This window comes from Ambystoma mexicanum, chromosome 6q (assembly GCF_040938575.1).
Source record: "Ambystoma mexicanum isolate Mex_15411 chromosome 6q, UKY_AmexF1_1, whole genome shotgun sequence".
NCBI lineage: Eukaryota > Metazoa > Chordata > Amphibia > Caudata > Ambystomatidae > Ambystoma > Ambystoma mexicanum.
In genome coordinates, this window is record NC_090937.1 from 445,395,895 (window position 1) to 445,415,321 (window position 19,427).

Here is a 19,427-nt window from a genome sequence, read left to right on the forward strand (position 1 = left end):
TCTCCTACTTGATAAGGAGGAGTTTTACTTCGGTGCAAATCAGCGTTTTCTTTATACTTTTTCTTGGCTTGCTGTAAGTGGGTTGTAGCTTCTTTGAAGGCTTGGGTTATTGTGGAATGTAGGTGATTTACTGCAGGCATCTCCAGGGTCAGAGGTGGATCTAGGTCAGAGGTCCGAGGATGGTGACCATACAGGGTATAAAAAGGAGTCTGTCCGGTTCCAGAATGCACTGAATTGTTGTATGCATATTCTGCAATCCAAAGGATGTCCTTCCAATTCAACTCGGATTGGTGTAACATGCACCGCAGATATTGCTCGAGAGTCTGATTGGTTCTCTCGGTTTGTCCGTCGGTCTGGGGGTGGTGGCTGGTGGATAACCGCACGTCTATTTGTGCTAGTTGGCAAGATTTCTTCCAAAAGTGGGAGATAAATTGACTTCCACGGTCTGAGACTAATATGGAAGGGAAACCATGTAACCGCACTATATTTTCCATAAATTCCTTGGCCAAGGTGGAAGCTGACGGCAATCCTTTTAAAGGGATAAAATGGGCCATTTTGGAGAATAGATCCACTATTACGAGAATCGTGTTGTAACCACCACAAGGAGGCAGGTCAGTTATAAAATCCATTGACAAGGTGTGCCAAGGTGCTGGTGGAATGTCCAAAGGTTGAAGTAGGCCGGCTGGCCTTTTCTTTTGACTCTTATTTTGGGCACAGATTCCGCAAGACAACACAAATGACTTTATGTCTTTTCTCCAAGAAGGCCACCAGAAGTGGCGTTTGATCTTTTCTTCTGTTTTCGCGATACCGGGGTGTCCTTCCATTAATGATTCATGATGACGGGTAATGACAAGTTCCTGCAATTCTTTACTTGGCAGAAATAACCGCTCTTGGAAGTAGGGTAAATCATCCTTAACGGTGTAGTGAGGACCCTTTTGACTCCATTCCAGTAAGGCAGAAGAGTCAAAAAGCTGTTTTACTTGAGCTTGGATGTCCTCAATGGTTTGCAATGAAGTCAAGCCCAGAATTCTTTGTTCCGGTATGATTGGCACAGGTTCTAAACTCGAATTGGGTTCTTCCATGCCTATCCGGGATAAGGCATCTGCCTTACCATTCTTGCAGCCAGGGCGATAGGTAATTACAAAATCAAATTCCGCAAAGAATAAAGCCCATCGGAGTTGTCGCAAAGATTGAGCTTTGGCCGTCTTTAAATACTGCAAATTTCTGTGGTCCGTAATTACGGTGATGGTGTGTCTTGCACCGAGAAGATAGTGACGGCAAGCCTTGAAAGCTGATTTAATAGCCAGTAGTTCTTTGTCGGTAATTGCGTAATTGAGTTCAGGTGGAGAGAATTTTCTGGACCAAAAGGCTACAGGGTGTAGTTGGTTAGTTTCTGGGTCTCTTTGCGACAGGACAGCTCCCATGGCCGAACTGGATGCATCGGTTTCCACGATGTAAGGGAGATCTGGGCGCGGGTGCTTCAATACAGGTGCAGAGGTGAATTTGGTTTTCAGGTCCTGAAAGGCTTGTTCAGCCTCAAGAGTCCATTCAAAGCGTTTATTTTTCTTTAGGAGAGCTGTGATGGGTTGAACAGTTCGAGAAAATTCCGGGATGAACCTTCGATAGAAATTGGCAAAGCCAAGCATGCTTTGCACTCCCTTCACAGAGCTAGGAGATGGCCATTTGAGAATGGCGTCCACTTTCCGCGAGTCCATTCGGATTCCTTGAGGTGTCAGGATGAATCCGAGAAACTCCACTTCTGTGGTATGAAAAACGCATTTTTCGAGCTTGGCAAATAATTTGTGCTGGCGCAATTTCTCAAGAACTGCCCTAACATGGTTTCTGTGATCAGATTCTGAGGAGGAATACACCAGGATGTCGTCAATATAAACAATGACACAAACATCGATAAGTTCCCGAAGAACATCATTCATGAAGTACTGAAAGGCGGCAGGTGCGTTGCACAAACCGAAGGGCATTACTTGATATTCGAAGAGCCCAAATTTGGTGCGGAATGCAGTCTTCCACTCGTCGCCCTCTTTTATACGTACCAGGTGGTAAGCTCCTCGGAGATCTAGCTTGGTGTACACACGAGCATCTTTTACTTGGTCGATAAACTCAGGTATCAGGGGCAAAGGGTAACGATTCTTAATCGTTATCTGATTTAGGGCGCGGTAGTCAATACAGGCCCTAAGGTCTCCTTCCTTTTTAGGTACGAAGAACAAAGCGGAAGAGACTGGTGACTTCGATGGGCGAATGAAACCATTGGCCAGGTATTGATCCAAATACTGGCGCAAATGCAGGTTCTCAGGTTCAGTAAGAGCATAAATCCTACTACAAGGTAGTTGTGCTTTGGGTACCAAGTCGATTTGGCAATCGTAAGATCGATGGGGAGGTAAGGTGTTAGCCTGCTCTTTCTGAAAAACGTCTTGGAATTCTTGGTATTCAGATGGTAGCTGTACAGGGGTGGAAGTTACAGAGGCTAGACCCATAGCTGGATTCCTTGGGTAACAGGTTGGTTCACAATCAGGAAAAGTTATCTTCTTTGCTCGCCAGTCTATTCTCGGATTATGTGTTTCTAACCAAGGGATTCCAAGAAGTACTTGAAATTGTGGGGCCTTGATCACATCAAACACGATTGCTTCCCGATGTCCGTCCTGAACCACCAGAGTGATTTCAACTGTGGAATGCGTTACAGGCCCTGAGGCTATTTCGGTTCCATCAACTGTAGTAATTACATCTTGGGTTACTTTCGGGCGGAGAGGAAGCTTAATCCTGGAAGCCAATTCACGGTCTATGTAATTTCCAATAGCTCCACTGTCTATGTATGCTTTTATAGCATGCAACTGCTGAGGCTGTTTTGGGTTCACAAGCACCATTGGCATGACAAAATGCGAGGTCAAAGAGTTTGTTTTCAAGTTCGGCAAGCGGACCCCTACGCTTGTCGGGCTAGGTCGTTTCCCGAACCAGGTGTCAATAACTCGTTATCAGTGGCTCCAACCACCTTCTTGGGTGGTTTAACTGGACAACTTTGAAGAAAGTGACCGGAAGTTCCGCAATACAGACAAAGTTGCATTTGTCGCCTTCTCTCTCGTTCCTTCTGCGTTAATGGTCCTTTAACACTGCCAATTTGCATAGGTTCGGAAACGTCAGTACTCTTGGAGTTAACGTGGGTCTTGATAGGTACTCTGGTTTCATACTTGAGCCGATCTGCTTTTCTATTTTGAAGTCTGTGATCAAGTTGAACCACTAAGTCTATGTAGTCTGCGCAGGCCTGGGGTGGATCTACTATCTGAGCTATAACATCTTTAAGCTCCCCGCGCAGGCCTCGATGAAACAATGTGATCCTTTTATTTTCAGGCCATCCGGTTTCCACAACTAGTCTATTAAAGGTGGCGATATAGGACAAAAGATCCTGATTACCTTGTCCTAAGGATAGCAGTTCGTTGTCAAGGGCCTGTCCCTGCGAGTGTCGAGCGAACAATCTTTCCATGCTGGCCTGGAAGCCCTGGAAATCCCGGAGAATGGGATCATCCTGATTTACCAATGGAATAGACCAATCGGCAGCACAGCCACTGAGGTAAGATAGTACAAAGGCTACTTTGGTCTGGTTGTTGGGGAAGGCCCCGGGCCTGCATAAAAAGTGTAAACGGCATTGGTTCATAAAAACGGCATATTTCTTGGGATCCCCCGCAAAACGTTCCGGCGGGGCCAAAGGCATGTGTCCAGGTAGATTGATTTGTACCGGGTTATTCGAACCCATTGTTGTAGAAATATCTCCGGAAACAGGTAAAGGAGTGTGCTCTGCCTGGCCCTGCAATAACCTTTTGGCCAGATCATCAGTTCTTTCCTTGGATAGGATTAGTTCCCTTCTGAGAGCATTAGTCTCCTGGCGGGCTGAGTGCACTTCTGCCCGTAATTCCCCTAAAAGATGGGCCAGCTGATCTGTCTCGGAAGTCTCCATAGCGCCCAGGTGGGAAATTGTGGTAAGGCTTCGCGTTCTGTAACGCTCACCTGGTTCCCACGGAGGCGCGGCGTCGAAGGCGCAGAACTCTGAAGATGGACAGGAAGGGCCCCTCTATTCTGGCTTCCCTGGCTCGTTGGATACCCTCCTGTGCGTGAAAAGGGAGTATTACCAACTGTGGAACAATGCTCAAGCCTCCCACTCCCTTCCAACCCTCCACGATACCTCCTCCACGATTCCCCGTGAAGCCTCACCTTAGGGTTTGGAAGGATGAGCTCTCCATCCTGCTTCTGATGCAGGGGCGCGTTGAAACCCAGTTACTTCACTGGATTGAGGATTGATGGGAGTTCAGGTAAGCTTGACTGTTCAGGTAAGGCGCTGTAAAAGTTCTGTTCAAAAGTTCAAGCTTAATAATAATGTTCGTTGTCTAATTGCAGCAAGCGCTAATGCTTATGTCTTTTTCCCCTTAGGGTCTGGGGTTCGGAGTGCCGGAGATATGGCGCCGACCCGAAGTGAAACAGTTCTGGATGAGCGCTCAGGTAATGTCTTTGCATTCACTCATTCAATGTCTTTGTCTTTTTTCCCCATAGGGGCCGGGGTCCGGAGATGCCAGGAAGCGGCAGGACCCGAAATGCAGTGGGAATAATCCAACAGGTAAGACTTAAAAGGAAACTGAGCTTTCCTTATTCCTTTTCTCCCTCTCACCTTTGTTCTTGTCTTTTTTCCTCTAGGCGCCGGGGCGTAGGTGAATCCGGAAGATCGCTGCTGAAGATGGAAGCGCCTTGCAAAGGTGAGTAAAATGCAGCGCTGCAGCGATCGAAACGAAATGCCTTTAAAATGATGTCTTCCTTTTCAGGGCCGTTGGAGAAATGACTCCGGGATGCAGATTTAGCAGGTAAGGGCTTTTATTCTTCTATTCTCTTCCTTTCTCCCCTTGCAGGTGTTCCAGGGTACTGGCAGGCGTGGCTGAAGTCAGGATGCAGGAGCTGACACGGTGAGCGTCCAGCTGCTAGGTGCAGAACAACGCGAAGCATGTGTGGCTGTTCGGGTGGGGTTTAAATAGCCTTGGAAGAAGTTCCTGGTATGTATCCTTCCACCAATCAGGTATGTATCCTTCCCCGACCACACCCGGGTGGTGAAGTAGTCCTACAGGTTAAGTAGTCCCATTCAGGCCTCAAGAGGGCCTGGATGAAGCAGCAAGGTCTGCATCAGGTAAGTGTGCACCCAAGCACTTAAACACATATCCTCTTCTATGAGCCTGGCGCCTAAGGCGCCAGGACTGGGGTCCGCTATGAGCCTGGCGCCTAAGGCACCAGGACTGAGTCCAAAGGGCCCCGACTTGGGCCCGCTGAGACTTCCCTGGGGAAAATGATGTCTGCCTCTGGGGTTGCTGGGCCCGGCCTGGCTCCTTAGAGGTAGGCATCATGACAGGTAACTGCACGACTGGAGTAGCGACTGTGGCCAGGCCTTGGTTCAAGGTTTTTTTGGGTAACAAGTATGTGCACAATCCGGGAAGGTTATTCTCTTCTCTCGCCAATCAATACAAGGATTATGTGTTTCCAACCAAGGTATCCCCAGTATTATTTGGAACTGCGGGGCTTTGATTAAATCAAACACAATAGTCTCTCGATGCCCATCCTGACCCAATAGTGTCATCTCTGCGGTGGAATGAGTTACAGGCCCATAGGCAATTTCAGTTCCATCGACTGTGGTGATGACATCCGAAGTGGTCTTTTTGCAGAGAGAAAGATTCATCCTAGAAGCCAACTCGTGGTCCACAAAGTTTCCTATGGCCCCGCTATCAATGTATGCCCTCACTGCGTGCATATGTGATGGCTGCCTTGGATCTATAAGGACCATTGGTATGATGAAGTACGAGGTCTGAGTATCCTTCTACAAGCTCGGCAAGCGGACCTCTACGCTAGTCGGGTGTGGTCGTTTCCCGAATCAGGCTCTGTTTGATTTTTATCAGCAACTCCGACTACTTTTTTAGATGTTTTTATAGGGCAATCCCGTAGAAAATGTCCTGAGGCCCCACAGTACAGACACAATTGCATCTGCCGTCTTCTTTCTCTTTCCTTTTGAGTTAAGGGTCCCTTGACCCCCCTGATCTGCATCGGTTCTGAAACATCTGTTCCTTTGAGGGTAACATTGGGTTTAACCAATACCCGATTCTCGAACTTAGCTCGATCAGCCTTTGTATTCTGAAGTCGGTGGTCTAACTGGACCACTAAGTCTATATATTCTGCACAATCCTGAGGTGGGTTCACAACTTGGGCCAAAACGTCTTTGAGTTCACCCCGAAGTCCACAATGAAATAATGTAATTCGTTTTACCTCTGGCCATCTGGTTTCCACCACTAACCTATTGAAAGTGGCGATATAGGTTAGTAGATCCTGGTTACCTTGTAATGATAAACGTTCGTTATCCAGGGCCTGTCCCTGTGAATGTCTGGCAAATAGTCTTTCCATGCTCAGTTGAAAACCTTGAAAATCCCAAAGAAGAGGGTCATCCTGGTTAACTAATGGAATTGACCAATCCGCTGCGCTGCCACTAAGATATGATAGTACAAAGGCTACTTTGGTTTGGTCGTTCGGAAAAGCTCCAGGTCTGCATATAAAGTGCAAGCGGCATTGGTTCATAAACACGGCGAACTTTTTTGGGTCCCCAGCAAAACGTTCGGGTGGAGCCAAAGGAATGCTCCCTGGTAGAATCACTTGCACAGGATTGCACGATGAAACAGGAGTTGGATTCCCCCCGAGCCCAGGTAATGGTGTTTGCCCAGCTTGGTTTTGCAGTAATTGTCTAGCAAGATCATCAGTGCGCTCCTTTGACACAATCAGTTCTCTCCTGAGGGCATTAGTCTCTTGGCGAGCGGAGTGCACTTCTGCCCTAAGTTCCCCTAACAATAGGGCTAGTTGGTCGGTTTCTGAGGTTTCCATCTCGCCCGGGTGGGGATTTGTAGATAGGCTTCGCGTTCTGTTACGCTCACCTGGCTCCCACAGGGGCGTCGGTCGGACCCGGACAGCTGCGGTCTCCACCCACGTGATGCGTAGTGCAGCGATGACTGACTGGATCTGCCCTCCTAATCTTGTCTGCTTAACCCGTAGAAATATTCTCCTGCAAGTGGAGAGATGGATTTAGCCACTTGTGGATTCAAGTGATGGCACCCCCACAGTCCTCCCCAACTAATCACCTCCGAAATGCCCTCACAGCAATCTCACCTTATATTCTTGAAAGATGAGCTCTCCATCCTGCGTGTATTTGCAGGGACGCGTCGATTCCAGTTACTTCGCTGGTTTGACGGCTCGGGAGAGTTCTGGAGAGTATTGACTCTGAGGTTCCTGGTGAGGCCCAGTAAGTATTGAGTTCATAGAGTTCAATATGTCCGATGTTCACTCTTGTTCCCCCCTTCCTTTCTTGTCTTGCAGCTGGCTCGTGAAAAGATGCTCTTGTGGCAGCTGGTGGCGCTCAGGTAAGAGTCTGTATTACCCGGCGCTTTCCGGTAAATGTTGCACGAGGAAAACGTGTTGTTTTGTCTCTCTTTACAGATGCGGCACGTGAAAATATGGAGAGTCACAAAAGGATGCCTCCGGTGGTAAATCAGGTAAGTCTATGGTGGTAAGAATTATATTTGTTGGTTCCCTCGGCTCACCTTGTGGTTTTCTTTTGTCTCCTAGGTACCGAAGTTCGGCGAAGAAATGATGGAGGCAGCGCCGACCCGAAGGATGCTGTGAAGACTGGTGAGTATGGCGCAGCGCTGCAGCTAGAGGTGCGGCGCGTGTAGAAATGATGTTCTTTACAGGTCCGGAGACAAGATGGATCCAGAACCAGGTGTGGAATAGAAATAAGTTTGTTTTCTAACCTTGTCCCTTTCTTTCCTCTTTATTTCAGGAGCTCCGGATTCGAGGCGGGCGTGGCAGAATACTGGATGCAGGCTGCAGGCACGGTGAGTGTTACGCTGCTGGATGCAGAATAACGCGAAGCGTGTGTTGCTGGTCGGGTGTGGTTTAAATAGCCTCAAAAGTAGTCCCAGGTAAGAAGTCCCTAGAACCACACCCGAGTAAAAAATAGTCCCTGTAGAAAAATAGTCCCTTTCAGGCTTCATGTTGGATTGGAGTCATTTGCAGCATGGTCTGCCTGAGGTAAGTAATGACTATGAGCCTGGCGCCTTAGGCGCCAGGACTGATTCCTACTATGAGCCTGGCGCCTAAGGCGCCAGGACTGAACCCAGATAGCCCCTAGCCGGGGCTGCTGAGATTTTACTAAATGTCTAGATGCCTGCTCCCAGGGCTGATGGGCTTGGTCCGGATGCCTGGGGGTAGGCATCATGACAGCACTCCCCCCCCAAGGCCCCTCCTAAAGTTGTTCTTCCCCTGGGCCCTGGTTTGTCTGGGAAGTTCCGATGGAATCTTTTCACCAACCGAGGTGCGTGGACGTGGTCACTAGGTTCCCATGACCTTTCTTGTGGTCCGTAGCCCTTCCAATCGATTAAATAAAAAAGTTTTGATTTAACCATCTTGGAGTCCAGGATATTTTTTACCTCCAATTCAGGTTCTCCATCTATCAAGATGGGGTCGGGTGGTTTGGTTGATCTTGTTCCTGGTTGAACTGGTTTTAAAAGTGAAACATGAAAGACAGGATGAATGCGCATATTAGAGGGTAATTCCAATTTGACGGCTACCGGGTTGATAATGGCCTTAGTAGTGTAAGGTCCCAAATATCTAGGGTTAAAAGTCAGAGTTCCCTTCAGAGGTATGTGTTTTGTAGCCAGCCAAACTTGATCCCCAATCTGGTATTGTGGAGTTTCACTTCTATGTTGATCAGCATTTTTCTTATATTTCTCTTTTGCTTGTTTCAAATGTTCTGTTGCCTCTTTAAAGGCTTGTGTAATAGTAGAATGCAAATGACTAACTGCAGGAATTTCAAAATGCTGAGGCAAATCTAGTTCTGAGGTTCGAGGGTAATGTCCATATATGGTATAAAAGGGGCTGTTCCTGAATGTACAGAGTTATTGTATGCATACTCGGAAATCCATAAAATATCTTTCCAATTACTTTTGGTCTGGTGTAGCATGCAACGTAGGTACTGCTCAAGGGTCTGGTTGATCCTCTCCGTCTGAACAACGGTCTGGGGATGGTGACTGGTTGATAACCTCACAACGATTTGCGCCAGTTGACAACATTTCTTCCAAAAATGTGAAATGAATTGACTACCTCGGTCAGAGACCAATACGGAAGGAAATCTGTGTATTCGAACAATGTTTACAAGGAACTCCTTGGCCAGAATTGAAGCAGAAGGTAATCCCTTTAGAGGAATAAAGTGGGCTATCTTGGAAACAAGATCCACAATAGCTAGAATGGTGTTAAATCCATTACATGGAGGTAGATCTGTAATAAAGTCTAACGATAAGGTGTGCCATGGTGTAGGTGGAATATCCAAAGGTTGCAAGAGGCCAGCTGGTTTTTTCTTCTGACTTTTGTTTTGGGCGCAAATGCCACAAGACATTACAAATGACTTTACGTCTTTTCACCAGGTGGGCCACCAGAATTGTCTCTTAATTTTAGCTTCAGTTTTTGCGATACCTGGGTGTCCTTCCATCAGGGTGTCATGATAATTGGAGATGACCAGTTCTTGTAGTTCCTTGTGTGGTAGAAATAGTCGCCCTTAATAATAAGGTAGGTCATTGATGACTGAGTAGTCCGGGCCTTTCTTCACCCAGTCCTGCAGGGCTGTTGGATCGAAGAGTTGTTGGATCTTTACTTGAATATCTTCTAGTGTCTGTAGAAGAGTGGTTATGCCAAGAATTCTTTGTTCTGAAATTATAGGCACCGGTTCCGGAGTTCGCATATGCTTCTCCCATCCCTATTCGGGATAAGGCATCTGCCTTTGCAATTTTTACAACCTGGTCGATAAGTGATCACGAAATCGAACTCGGCAAAGAACAATGCCCATCGAAGTTGACCCGACGATTGGGCCTTGGCTGTTTTTAAATACTGCAAGTTCCGGTGATCGGTGATTACGGTAATGGTATGCCTGGCACCGAGAAGATAATGCCGCCAAGCCTTGAAGGCGGATTTGATGGCTAATAATTCTTTATTGGTAACCGCATAGTTAAACTGGGGTGCCGAGAACTTTCTGGACCAAAATGCTACTGGGTGAAGTTGACCGGTTTCAGGATCCTTCTGGGACAGGACAGCTCCCATGGCTAAACTGGATGCATCAGTTTCAACTATGTATGGAAGTTCGGGGCGTGGATGCTTTAAGACAGGTGCAGACGTGAATTTCGCTTTCAGCTCTTGGAAGGCCTTTTCAGCTTCTTCGGTCCACAAGAAGCGCTTTTTTTTCTCGCAAAAGTGCTGTGATAGGGTGTACAACATGTGAGAAATCCGGAATGAATCTGCGGTAGCAATTAGCAAATCCGAGCATGCTTTGTACCCCTTTAACTGAACTGGGTGATGGCCACTTGAGGATTGCGTCCACCTTTCGAGAGTCCATTCGGACTCCTTTTGGAGTCAGGATAAATCCAAGGAATTCAACTTCCGTAGCATGAAAAACACATTTTTCCAATTTTGCATATAACTTGTGCTGGCGTAGTTTCTCAAGGACTGCACGAACGTGCTTCACATGGTCTGATTCTGAAGAGGAGTACACTAGAATATCGTCTATGTATACAACAACACAGACGTCAATGAGTTCACGAAGGACATTGTTCATAAAATACTGGAAGGCTGCTGGTGCATTGCACAACCCGAAGAGCATCACCTGGTATTCGAATAACCCGTACTTAGTGCGAAAAGCAGTCTTCCATTTGTCGCCTTTCTTTACACGTACCAGATGATATACCCCTCGGAGATCTAATTTAGTGTAGATGCAAGCGTCCTTTTCTTGGTCTAGTAATTCGGGGATCAGAGGCAATGGGTATCGGTTCTTAACCGTGATCTGATTTAATGCGCGGTAGTCTATGCACGTTCTGAGGTCACCTTCCTTTTTAGGCACAAAGAACAAAGCTGAAGATGCAGGGGACTTGGATGGACGAATGAAGCCATTAGCAAGGTATCGGTCCAAGTATTGTCGTAGGCGAAGGTTTTCGTGTTCCGTAAGGGCGTAGATCCTACTACATGGAAGTTGTGCACCAGGTATGAGATCGATTTGACAATCGTATGATCTGTGAGGTGGTAGGGTGTTTGCCTGTTCCTTTTGGAAAACATCCTGGAATTCTTGATATTCCTGAGGTAACTGCACGACTGGAGTAGCGGCTGTGGCCAGGCCTTGGTTCAAGGTTTTTTTTTGGGTAACAAGTATGTGCACAATCCGGGAAGGTTATTCTCTTCTCTCGCCAATCAATACAAGGATTATGTGTTTCCAACCAAGGTATCCCCAGTATTATTTGGAACTGCGGGGCTTTGATTAAATCAAACACAATAGTCTCTCGATGCCCATCCTGACCCAATAGTGTCATCTCTGCGGTGGAATGAGTTACAGGCCCAGAGGCAATTTCAGTTCCATCGACTGTGGTGATGACATCCGAAGTGGTCTTTTTGCAGAGAGAAAGATTCATCCTAGAAGCCAACTCGTGGTCCACAAAGTTTCCTATGGCCCCGCTATCAATGTATGCCCTCACTGCGTGCATACGTGATGGCTGCCTTGGATCTATAAGGACCATTGGTATGATGAAGTACGAGGTCTGAGTATCCTTCTACAAGCTCGGCAAGCGGACCTCTACTCTTGTCGGGTGTGGTCGTTTCCCGAATCAGGCTCTGTTTGATTTTTATCAGCAACTCCGACTACTTTTTTAGATGTTTTTATAGGGCAATCCCGTAGAAAATGTCCTGAGGCCCCACAGTACAGACACAATTGCATCTGCCGTCTTCTTTCTCTTTCCTTTTGAGTTAAGGGTCCCTTGACCCCCCTGATCTGCATCGGTTCTGATACATCTGTTCCTTTGAGGGTAACATTGGGTTTAACCAATACCCGATTCTCGAACTTAGCTCGATCAGCCTTTGTATTCTGAAGTCGGTGGTCTAACTGGACCACTAAGTCTATATATTCTGCACAATCCTGAGGTGGGTTCACAACTTGGGCCAAAACGTCTTTGAGTTCACCCCGAAGTCCACAATGAAATAATGTAATTCGTTTTACCTCTGGCCATCTGGTTTCCACCACTAACCTATTGAAAGTGGCGATATAGGTTAGTAGATCCTGGTTACCTTGTCGTAATGATAAAAGTTCGTTATCCAGGGCCTGTCCCTGTGAATGTCTGGCAAATAGTCTTTCCATGCTCAGTTGAAAACCTTGAAAATCCCAAAGAAGAGGGTCATCCTGGTTAACTAATGGAATTGACCAATCCGCTGCGCTGCCACTAAGATATGATAGTACAAAGGCTACTTTGGTTTGGTCGTTCGGAAAAGCTCCAGGTCTGCATAAAAAGTGCAAGCGGCATTGGTTCATAAACAAGGCAAACTTATTTGGGTCCCCAGCAAAACGTTCGGGTGGAGCCAAAGGAATGCTCCCTGGTAGAATCACTTGCACAGGATTGCTCGATGAAACAGGAGTTGGATTCCCCCGAGTCCACGTAATGGTGTTTGCCCAGCTTGGTTTTGCAGTAATTTTCTAGCAAGATCATCAGTGCGCTCCTTTGACACAATCAGTTCTCTCCTGAGGGCATTAGTCTCTTGGCGAGCGGAGTGCACTTCTGCCCTAAGTTCCCCTAACAATAGGGCTAGTTGGTCGGTTTCTGAGGTTTCCACCTCGCCCGGGTGGGGATTTGTAGATAGGCTTCGCGTTCTGTTACGCTCACCTGGCTCCCACAGGGGCGTCAGTCGGACCCGGACAGCTGCGGTCTCCACCCACGTGATGCGTAGTGCAGCGATGACTGACTTGGTCTGCCCTCCTAATCTTGTCTGCTTAACCCGTAGAAATATTCTCCTGCAAGTGGAGAGATGGATTTAGCCACTTGTGGATTCAAGTGATGGCACCCCCACAGTCTTCCCCAACTAATCACCTCATAAATGCCCTGACAGCAATCTCACCTTATATTCTTGAAAGATGAGCTCTCCATCCTGCGTGGATTTGCAGGGGCGCGTCGATTCCAGTTACTTCACTGGTTTGAAGGCTCGGGAGAGTTCTGGAGAGTATTGACTCTGAGGTTCCTGGTGAGGACCAGTAAGTATTAAGTTCATAGAGTTCAATATGTCCGATGTTCACTCTTGTTCCCCCCTTCCTTTCTTGTCTTGCAGCTGGCTCGTGAAAAGATGCTCTTGTGGCAGCTGGTGGCGCTCAGGTAAGAGTCTGTATTACCCGGCGCTGTCCGGTAAATGTTGCACGAGGAAAACGTGTTATTTTGTCTCTCTTTACAGATGCGGCACGTGAAAATATGGAGAGTCACAAAAGGATGCCTCCGGTGGTAAATCAGGTAAGTCTATGATGGTAAGAATTATATTTGTTGGTTCCCTCGGCTCACCTTGTGGTTTTCTTTTGTCTCCTAGGTGCCGAAGTTCGGCGAAGAAATGATGGAGGCAGCGCCGACCCGAAGGATGCTGTGAAGACTGGTGAGTATGGCGCAGCGCTGCAGCTAGAGGTGCGGCGCGTGTAGAAATGATGTTCTTTACAGGTCCGGAGACAAGATGGATCCAGAACCAGGTGTGGAATAGAAATAAGTTTGTTTTCTAACCTTGTCCCTTTCTTTCCTCTTTATTTCAGGAGCTCCGGATTCGAGGCGGGCGTGGCAGAAGACTGGATGCAGGCTGCAGGCACGGTGAGTGTTACGCTGCTGGATGCAGAATAACGCGAAGCGTGTGTTGCTGGTCAGGTGTGGTTTAAATAGCCTCAAAAGTAGTCCCAGGTAAGAAGTCCCTAGAACCACACCCGAGTAAAAAATAGTCCCTGTAGAAAAATAGTCCCTTTCAGGCTTCATGTTGGATTGGAGTCATTTGCAGCATGGTCTGCCTGAGGTAAGTAATGACTATGAGCCTGGCGCCTTAGGCGCCAGGACTGATTCCTACTATGAGCCTGGTGCCTAAGGCGCCAGGACTGAACCCAGATAGCCCCTAGCCGGTGCTGCTGAGGGTTAACTAAATGTCTAGATGCCTGCTCCCGGGGCTGATGGGCTTGGTCCGGATGCCTGGGGGTAGGCATCATGACAGATCCCTCCCGTGGGGACGGGCCTCTTCGATGCCCTTGTCGAGGCCCTCTAAGACTTCTACCAGTTCCTCCTCGGATGCTGTGTCCGTGTCCACAATGGCCACCGCCCCCCGTCTTTTTCCGCTGGTTTCTTCACGGGGGTCTTTTCGATGGGTCTGAAAGAGGCTTCCCTCCGCGGAGGCAGGGAGACTCTGGGCCCCGAGGTCGCATCCACTGGTGTAGCCTCCACAGGCTGCGCAAGGGCCGCCGCGACTTCCTCGATAGAGGCCTCAGCCGGGTGAACCAAGGCCTTCACCGCCTTAGGCGTGCTTGAGGCCTTCACCTTGGGGGGGGGGGGTCACCGCCTCGCTCCCCCTCGGCCGAATCCTTCGAGATCGACCGGGGCCTCTCCAGAAGCTTACCCGGGTTCTCAGATTTCCTCTTCCCCGAACCAGAGCGTTGGCTCGTGGTTGATGGTGCCGGGGAAGGTGCGCCCTGCCTGGCAGCCAAAGAGCCCGACCGTTCGGCGCTCCCGGTGCCCGCGGACTCGCGGTGCTTTGCCTTCTGTTGGGCCCCCGTTGCCAGGGCGCCCTCACAGGACTTAGAAGACCGCTAGGACTTCTTCTTCTTCTTCTTCTCACCTGACGGACTCCTTCCTTCCAGCCAGATGGAGACACGAAGGTGGCGGTCCCTGATGGTCCGTTCCGACATGTTCCTGCAAAACGCACAGTCCTTCTTCACGTGCGTTTTGTCCTCATGAAGGCAGTAGAGACATTTCGAGTGCTCGTCCTCCTTGAACACATTCTGTAGCTGGCATCCAGGGCAAACCCTGAACAGCTTTCTGGGCGTCGAGCTTCCTTTCTCCTGGGCCATGATCGGGTAGGCCGCAGAAACTTCTGCAATCCCCCAAGAAGCGTAACTCGACGAAATCTTCACCCTTGAGGGGCGTAGAAAAAAATCCGACACGGATACCCGTTAATCGGATGTAGAGACGGTGGAGCTTGAGGCTCTATTTGACCGAAAAATTAGAAATTCTCTTTGAAAAAGCACGAAAACGCAGCAAAAGCTCGAGAGCTAAACACGAGGACTCCCAACACTTGAGCGTGCAGTAAAAATCTGAAGATGGCTGCCAGAGGCGGGGCTTAGGGAGAGAGCAGTCATTGGCTGGGGGCAGTGATTGGTTATTACTGAGAAAGACAGATCAGAAACGAAACTGATACTGATTTTTTCTTTACCGAGGATTCCCGGCCTGACAACGGGGAATATTCATGAGCATGTGAATCCATGCCAGACCCCATGCTGGAGAAACATATTAACATTGGTCATCTAGACCCAACCAAGGTAGCAGGCCTGATGACATTTCCATTATTAAATAGACAGGGCACCGGTTACTGAGAATGACAATGGACTGATTTTGGAGTGGCCCACAGCAACACCGTCTTTTCCAGCAGTTAGAATAAGGCAAATCACTAGAATGTTTAACATCAAGCAGCTAGTGCAGTTCCTGACCCTAACATGCCTTTCATATCATGACCCAATGAAATATGGGTGAAATTTCCAAGTGCCAATGGTACATTAGCTTAACTACAGAGGCAGAGAGCATAACGCTTACATTACTTGTCAAGAAGCAAGGATAAAGCTAAATAACAATTCCCCAGCATTACGGCAAAAATGTGCCATGGAAGCATAGGGACAGAGTTAACGCCCTTTCTAGCCAGGCTGAATAATTCAGTGCAAATTCTGAATGATAAACTGATTAGGGCAGAGAACTGTGATGAATCTGATGAGGTCATCGCTATTTTCCCTGGGGTGGTCTCTCCTCATGTGGGCACAGGACGGCAGCCGCTACCTGATCCTGACCCTGGGTGTGGCTATACAAGGGAGGATCACACGAGGGAAGGTAACCCTCGGGGAGGGGGAACATATATCATCAGATGAGACATGGTATTCCTCTTTCCCTTTTAGGGATGTCCCCTCCATTCCTCATGCCTTAATGGCCTATTGTGATTACACCCTTTGCCAACCCTTCACCAACCCGCAAGACTTGATGATGGTATCTTTCAAAATCATGTAATCAAAAGAATGACAAGAACTGATTTTCAAACCCATGTATATAAAGCCATGGAAAATACTGGGACAAAGAGGAGAAATTGAGTAATAAGGATCACTAGAGCAAAGAAGTCAACTCTGCACTCTAGTAGAATTTGATTGGTCCCAAAGGGTACATTTTCCAGTATTCTTTCCACCCCCTCATCCATCCAAGTCTGAGAAAAGACTACAGATTAGACCTTATTAGTGTGTCAACATTCTATTTGTCTATAACGAAAGACTTCAGATTAGACAATCAGCTATTTGTAGGTTATGCTGGCCCCAAGAAAGGAAAGGCTGTGTCAAAAAGAAATATTTCACACTAGGTGATACCATGCATCATGTCATGCTACGGATTGGCAGACAAAAGAGGGTACTAGAGCTCACTACAGGAGAAGTGTGGGAGAGACGTCCACTCTACAGAGAGGTTACCAGTTTCAGTCATCGGTTGAGCAGCGATTTGGGCTTCCCTCCATTCTTTGTCAAAACACTTTTTCTTAGAGTCAATGTTGAAGGATGATGCCACTATAGGGGAATCAGTCCTTCAGAACACATTGCTTTGACCGTTTCATTCCATACCCACCTACTTAGATATTGAATAGCTTTGGGAGTCTTTCAGAAGATGAGAAATATGGGGCAGGAATGTGTCCATCTCAAAAACATCCAATTTACCTTCAGTAATTCCTTTCTGGTGGGTGCTTCATTTCCTCCCACAGATTCCTTATCAACCTCCCACCTGCCTCACAAATGAAACTGTCCTGTAAAAGGAATAGTTTGGAAATGACAAGTGACCAAATTTTATTGTGTCTCTCTTCTGCTGTTCCTCCTTGTCGGTGTGGAAAAAGGCAGTACCGAGGAAAATGTTGATGAAGTCTCTGTAAAAGCACGCTGATGATGCATGAGATGGAGTCAACAAAATGAACAAGTGGGGGATGGAGCAATGCAGCACCACCTGGCAGCTGAAAAGGTTTTCTGTTGCTGACTGCGTCAAGTGAATATTTCAGGAGATGAGGAATCTGTGGGAGCAACTGAAGTGTCCACCAGAATGACCATTATCAAATGTAAGTCATTTATTTTTCTGGATGGATCAGGGACCATAGATGTTGTGCTATTTCCATCACAAGGTGACCAGTTGTCAGTTGTAAAAAAGGAAAGCTTCATTATTTGTTAATTAAAGGATCAGGATAGTGTGATGAATCTGATGATGTCATCACTACTTTCCCAGGGATGGCCTCTCCTCATGTGGCCAGGGGACGGCAGCCGCTATCTGATCCTGACCCTTGGGGTGGCTATACAAGGGTGGATCACATGAGTGAAGGTAACCGTCGAGGAGGGGAACAGATATCATTAGATGAGACATGGTGTCCCCCTTTCCCTTTTAGGGATGTCCCCTCCATTCCGAATGCCTTATGTGGCCTATTGTGATTACCCCCTTCACCAACCCGCAAGACTTGCTGATGGCATCTTTCAAACTCATGTATTCAAAAGAATGACAAGAACTAATTTGAAAACCCATGTATATGAAGCCTTGAAAAATACTGGGACGAAGAAGAGGAATGGAGTAATAGGGATCAATAGAGCAAGGAAGCCAACGCTGCACTCTAGTCGTTGGAAAGAAGCACACATTGCCAGGACATTTAAAACTCTGACGGCTGAAGGAAGGGCGAGAGAAGCAGACAGCAGCAGGTGGCTCCCGTCAGGTGGAGAGAAGGACCGGGAAGAGCTCTGCTGCAGGTGAAACCAGCCAGAGAACGGGAAGTCTGAGAAGTGGTGACCAAACAGGAACCACTGTTCCCTGTATGCCAGAGACATGGAGGTCAGGCAACGTGAGGCCAGAGACAGCGCAAGGCTATTGGTGGACACAAACCTGACAAGCAGCAAAGCAGAAGCGAGGCGCTCCATCAAGTCCCTGGGTAAGCAGCAGCAGTAGCCGAAGGATCCCGAAATGACCCCAGCAAACCGGTGAGCCCAATCAGAGGACATGGAATGCCAGGGCGCTTAAAGGCTTATATTGCGAAGCCTGGGAAACCACAAATGATTGGATTGAGAGAGTGAGAAAAGTTACACGAGTGGAAAGTAAACCACAAGCTAACCAACAGAAGGTTGTGGACCCAACACATGAGCTGTGCGAGTCTGGGACACGCACCTAAAGTGAACTGCATAAGAAAGTCCAGGCAGGAGAGTAAACCAGGCAAAGTCAAGTGTGTAAATTGAACTGCATTGTAAAGTGAATTGCATAAGGAAGTCCTGGCAGAGGGGTAAATAGGCCAAGTGAGGTGTGAAAAGAGAACTGCATAAGAAGGTCCTGGCAGGAGAGTATACCAGGCAAAGTATGTATGTGAAGGGAGCTGCATATCGTGAAAGAAGAATCGCAAGGAAGAATCATGCCCTTTTGGATTTGAGTAAAGGAAAAATCCTAAGAAGACCCATGCTCTTAGGATTTTTGATCTGCATTGAATGTGGAAAAGAACTTGGCAGGAGAGTATACCAGGTGTCTTGCAAGTCTGGGACCCGCACTTAAGTTGTGTTGTTTTTGAAAGGAGAATCCCAAAGAAGATCTATGCCTTTAGGATTTGAGTAATAGTGAATGTCATAAAAAGTCTGGGAAGGGAGTAATTTCTCCTGGAGTGAATTGTGACGCCAAGAAGAGTTATCCTTTTGGGCTACTAAGACGTTGTTTCTTTGAACTTTTGTTTTGCTGTGAAGAAACTCGGTGAAGGGAGTCATTCTGCAGAACTGTGGACATTATCTACTTTGGATACATTTATACTTTTTTGTTGAACTTGAACATTTTGTGCACATCCAAGATCAAAGACCTATCCTTCATCCCTTTTAAGTTCGTTTCTAAAATGCGAGGACTAGGATCAGATTTCAGACACAGACAGAACATTTTTGCTTTTTGTACATCTTGAAACAGGACAGACCTTCAGTTTTGGTTGAGGTAGGGAAATACCTCATAGAGCAGAGACAGTGAGGCTTTTTCCAACACTTTTATTATTTAAATAAAAGTTTATAACAACCCCTATGAGTACCCTGTGTCTGTGTCTCTGGGTCCGTGTCTCATTCCCGATTCCTCACAGAACTCTTACCCGGCTTGAGTGTTCCAAAAGAGCAACAATGTTGGCTTCGATCTGCGACTTTCGCTCTACTTCCTGATTCTTAGTGTCTTCAAAGGTTGCAAGAAAGGCTGCAGGCAAACAAAGACACAAAATATTCAAGACTGCTTTTTGTACAAAAAATGCACACATCAATA

At 47.4% G+C, this 19,427-nt stretch overlaps 1 protein-coding gene across 1 annotated transcript in view; it reads right to left on the reverse strand.

Annotated features, from left to right (window-relative positions):
* IFT74 (intraflagellar transport 74) overlaps positions 1-19,427 on the reverse strand; it is a 1,698,810-nt gene that overhangs the window by 347,568 nt on the left and 1,331,815 nt on the right. Inside the window, exon 15 of the mRNA XM_069630923.1 lies at positions 19,264-19,361. Within this exon, the coding sequence (XP_069487024.1) occupies positions 19,264-19,361 (98 nt within the window). The remainder of the gene's footprint in view (positions 1-19,263; positions 19,362-19,427) is intronic.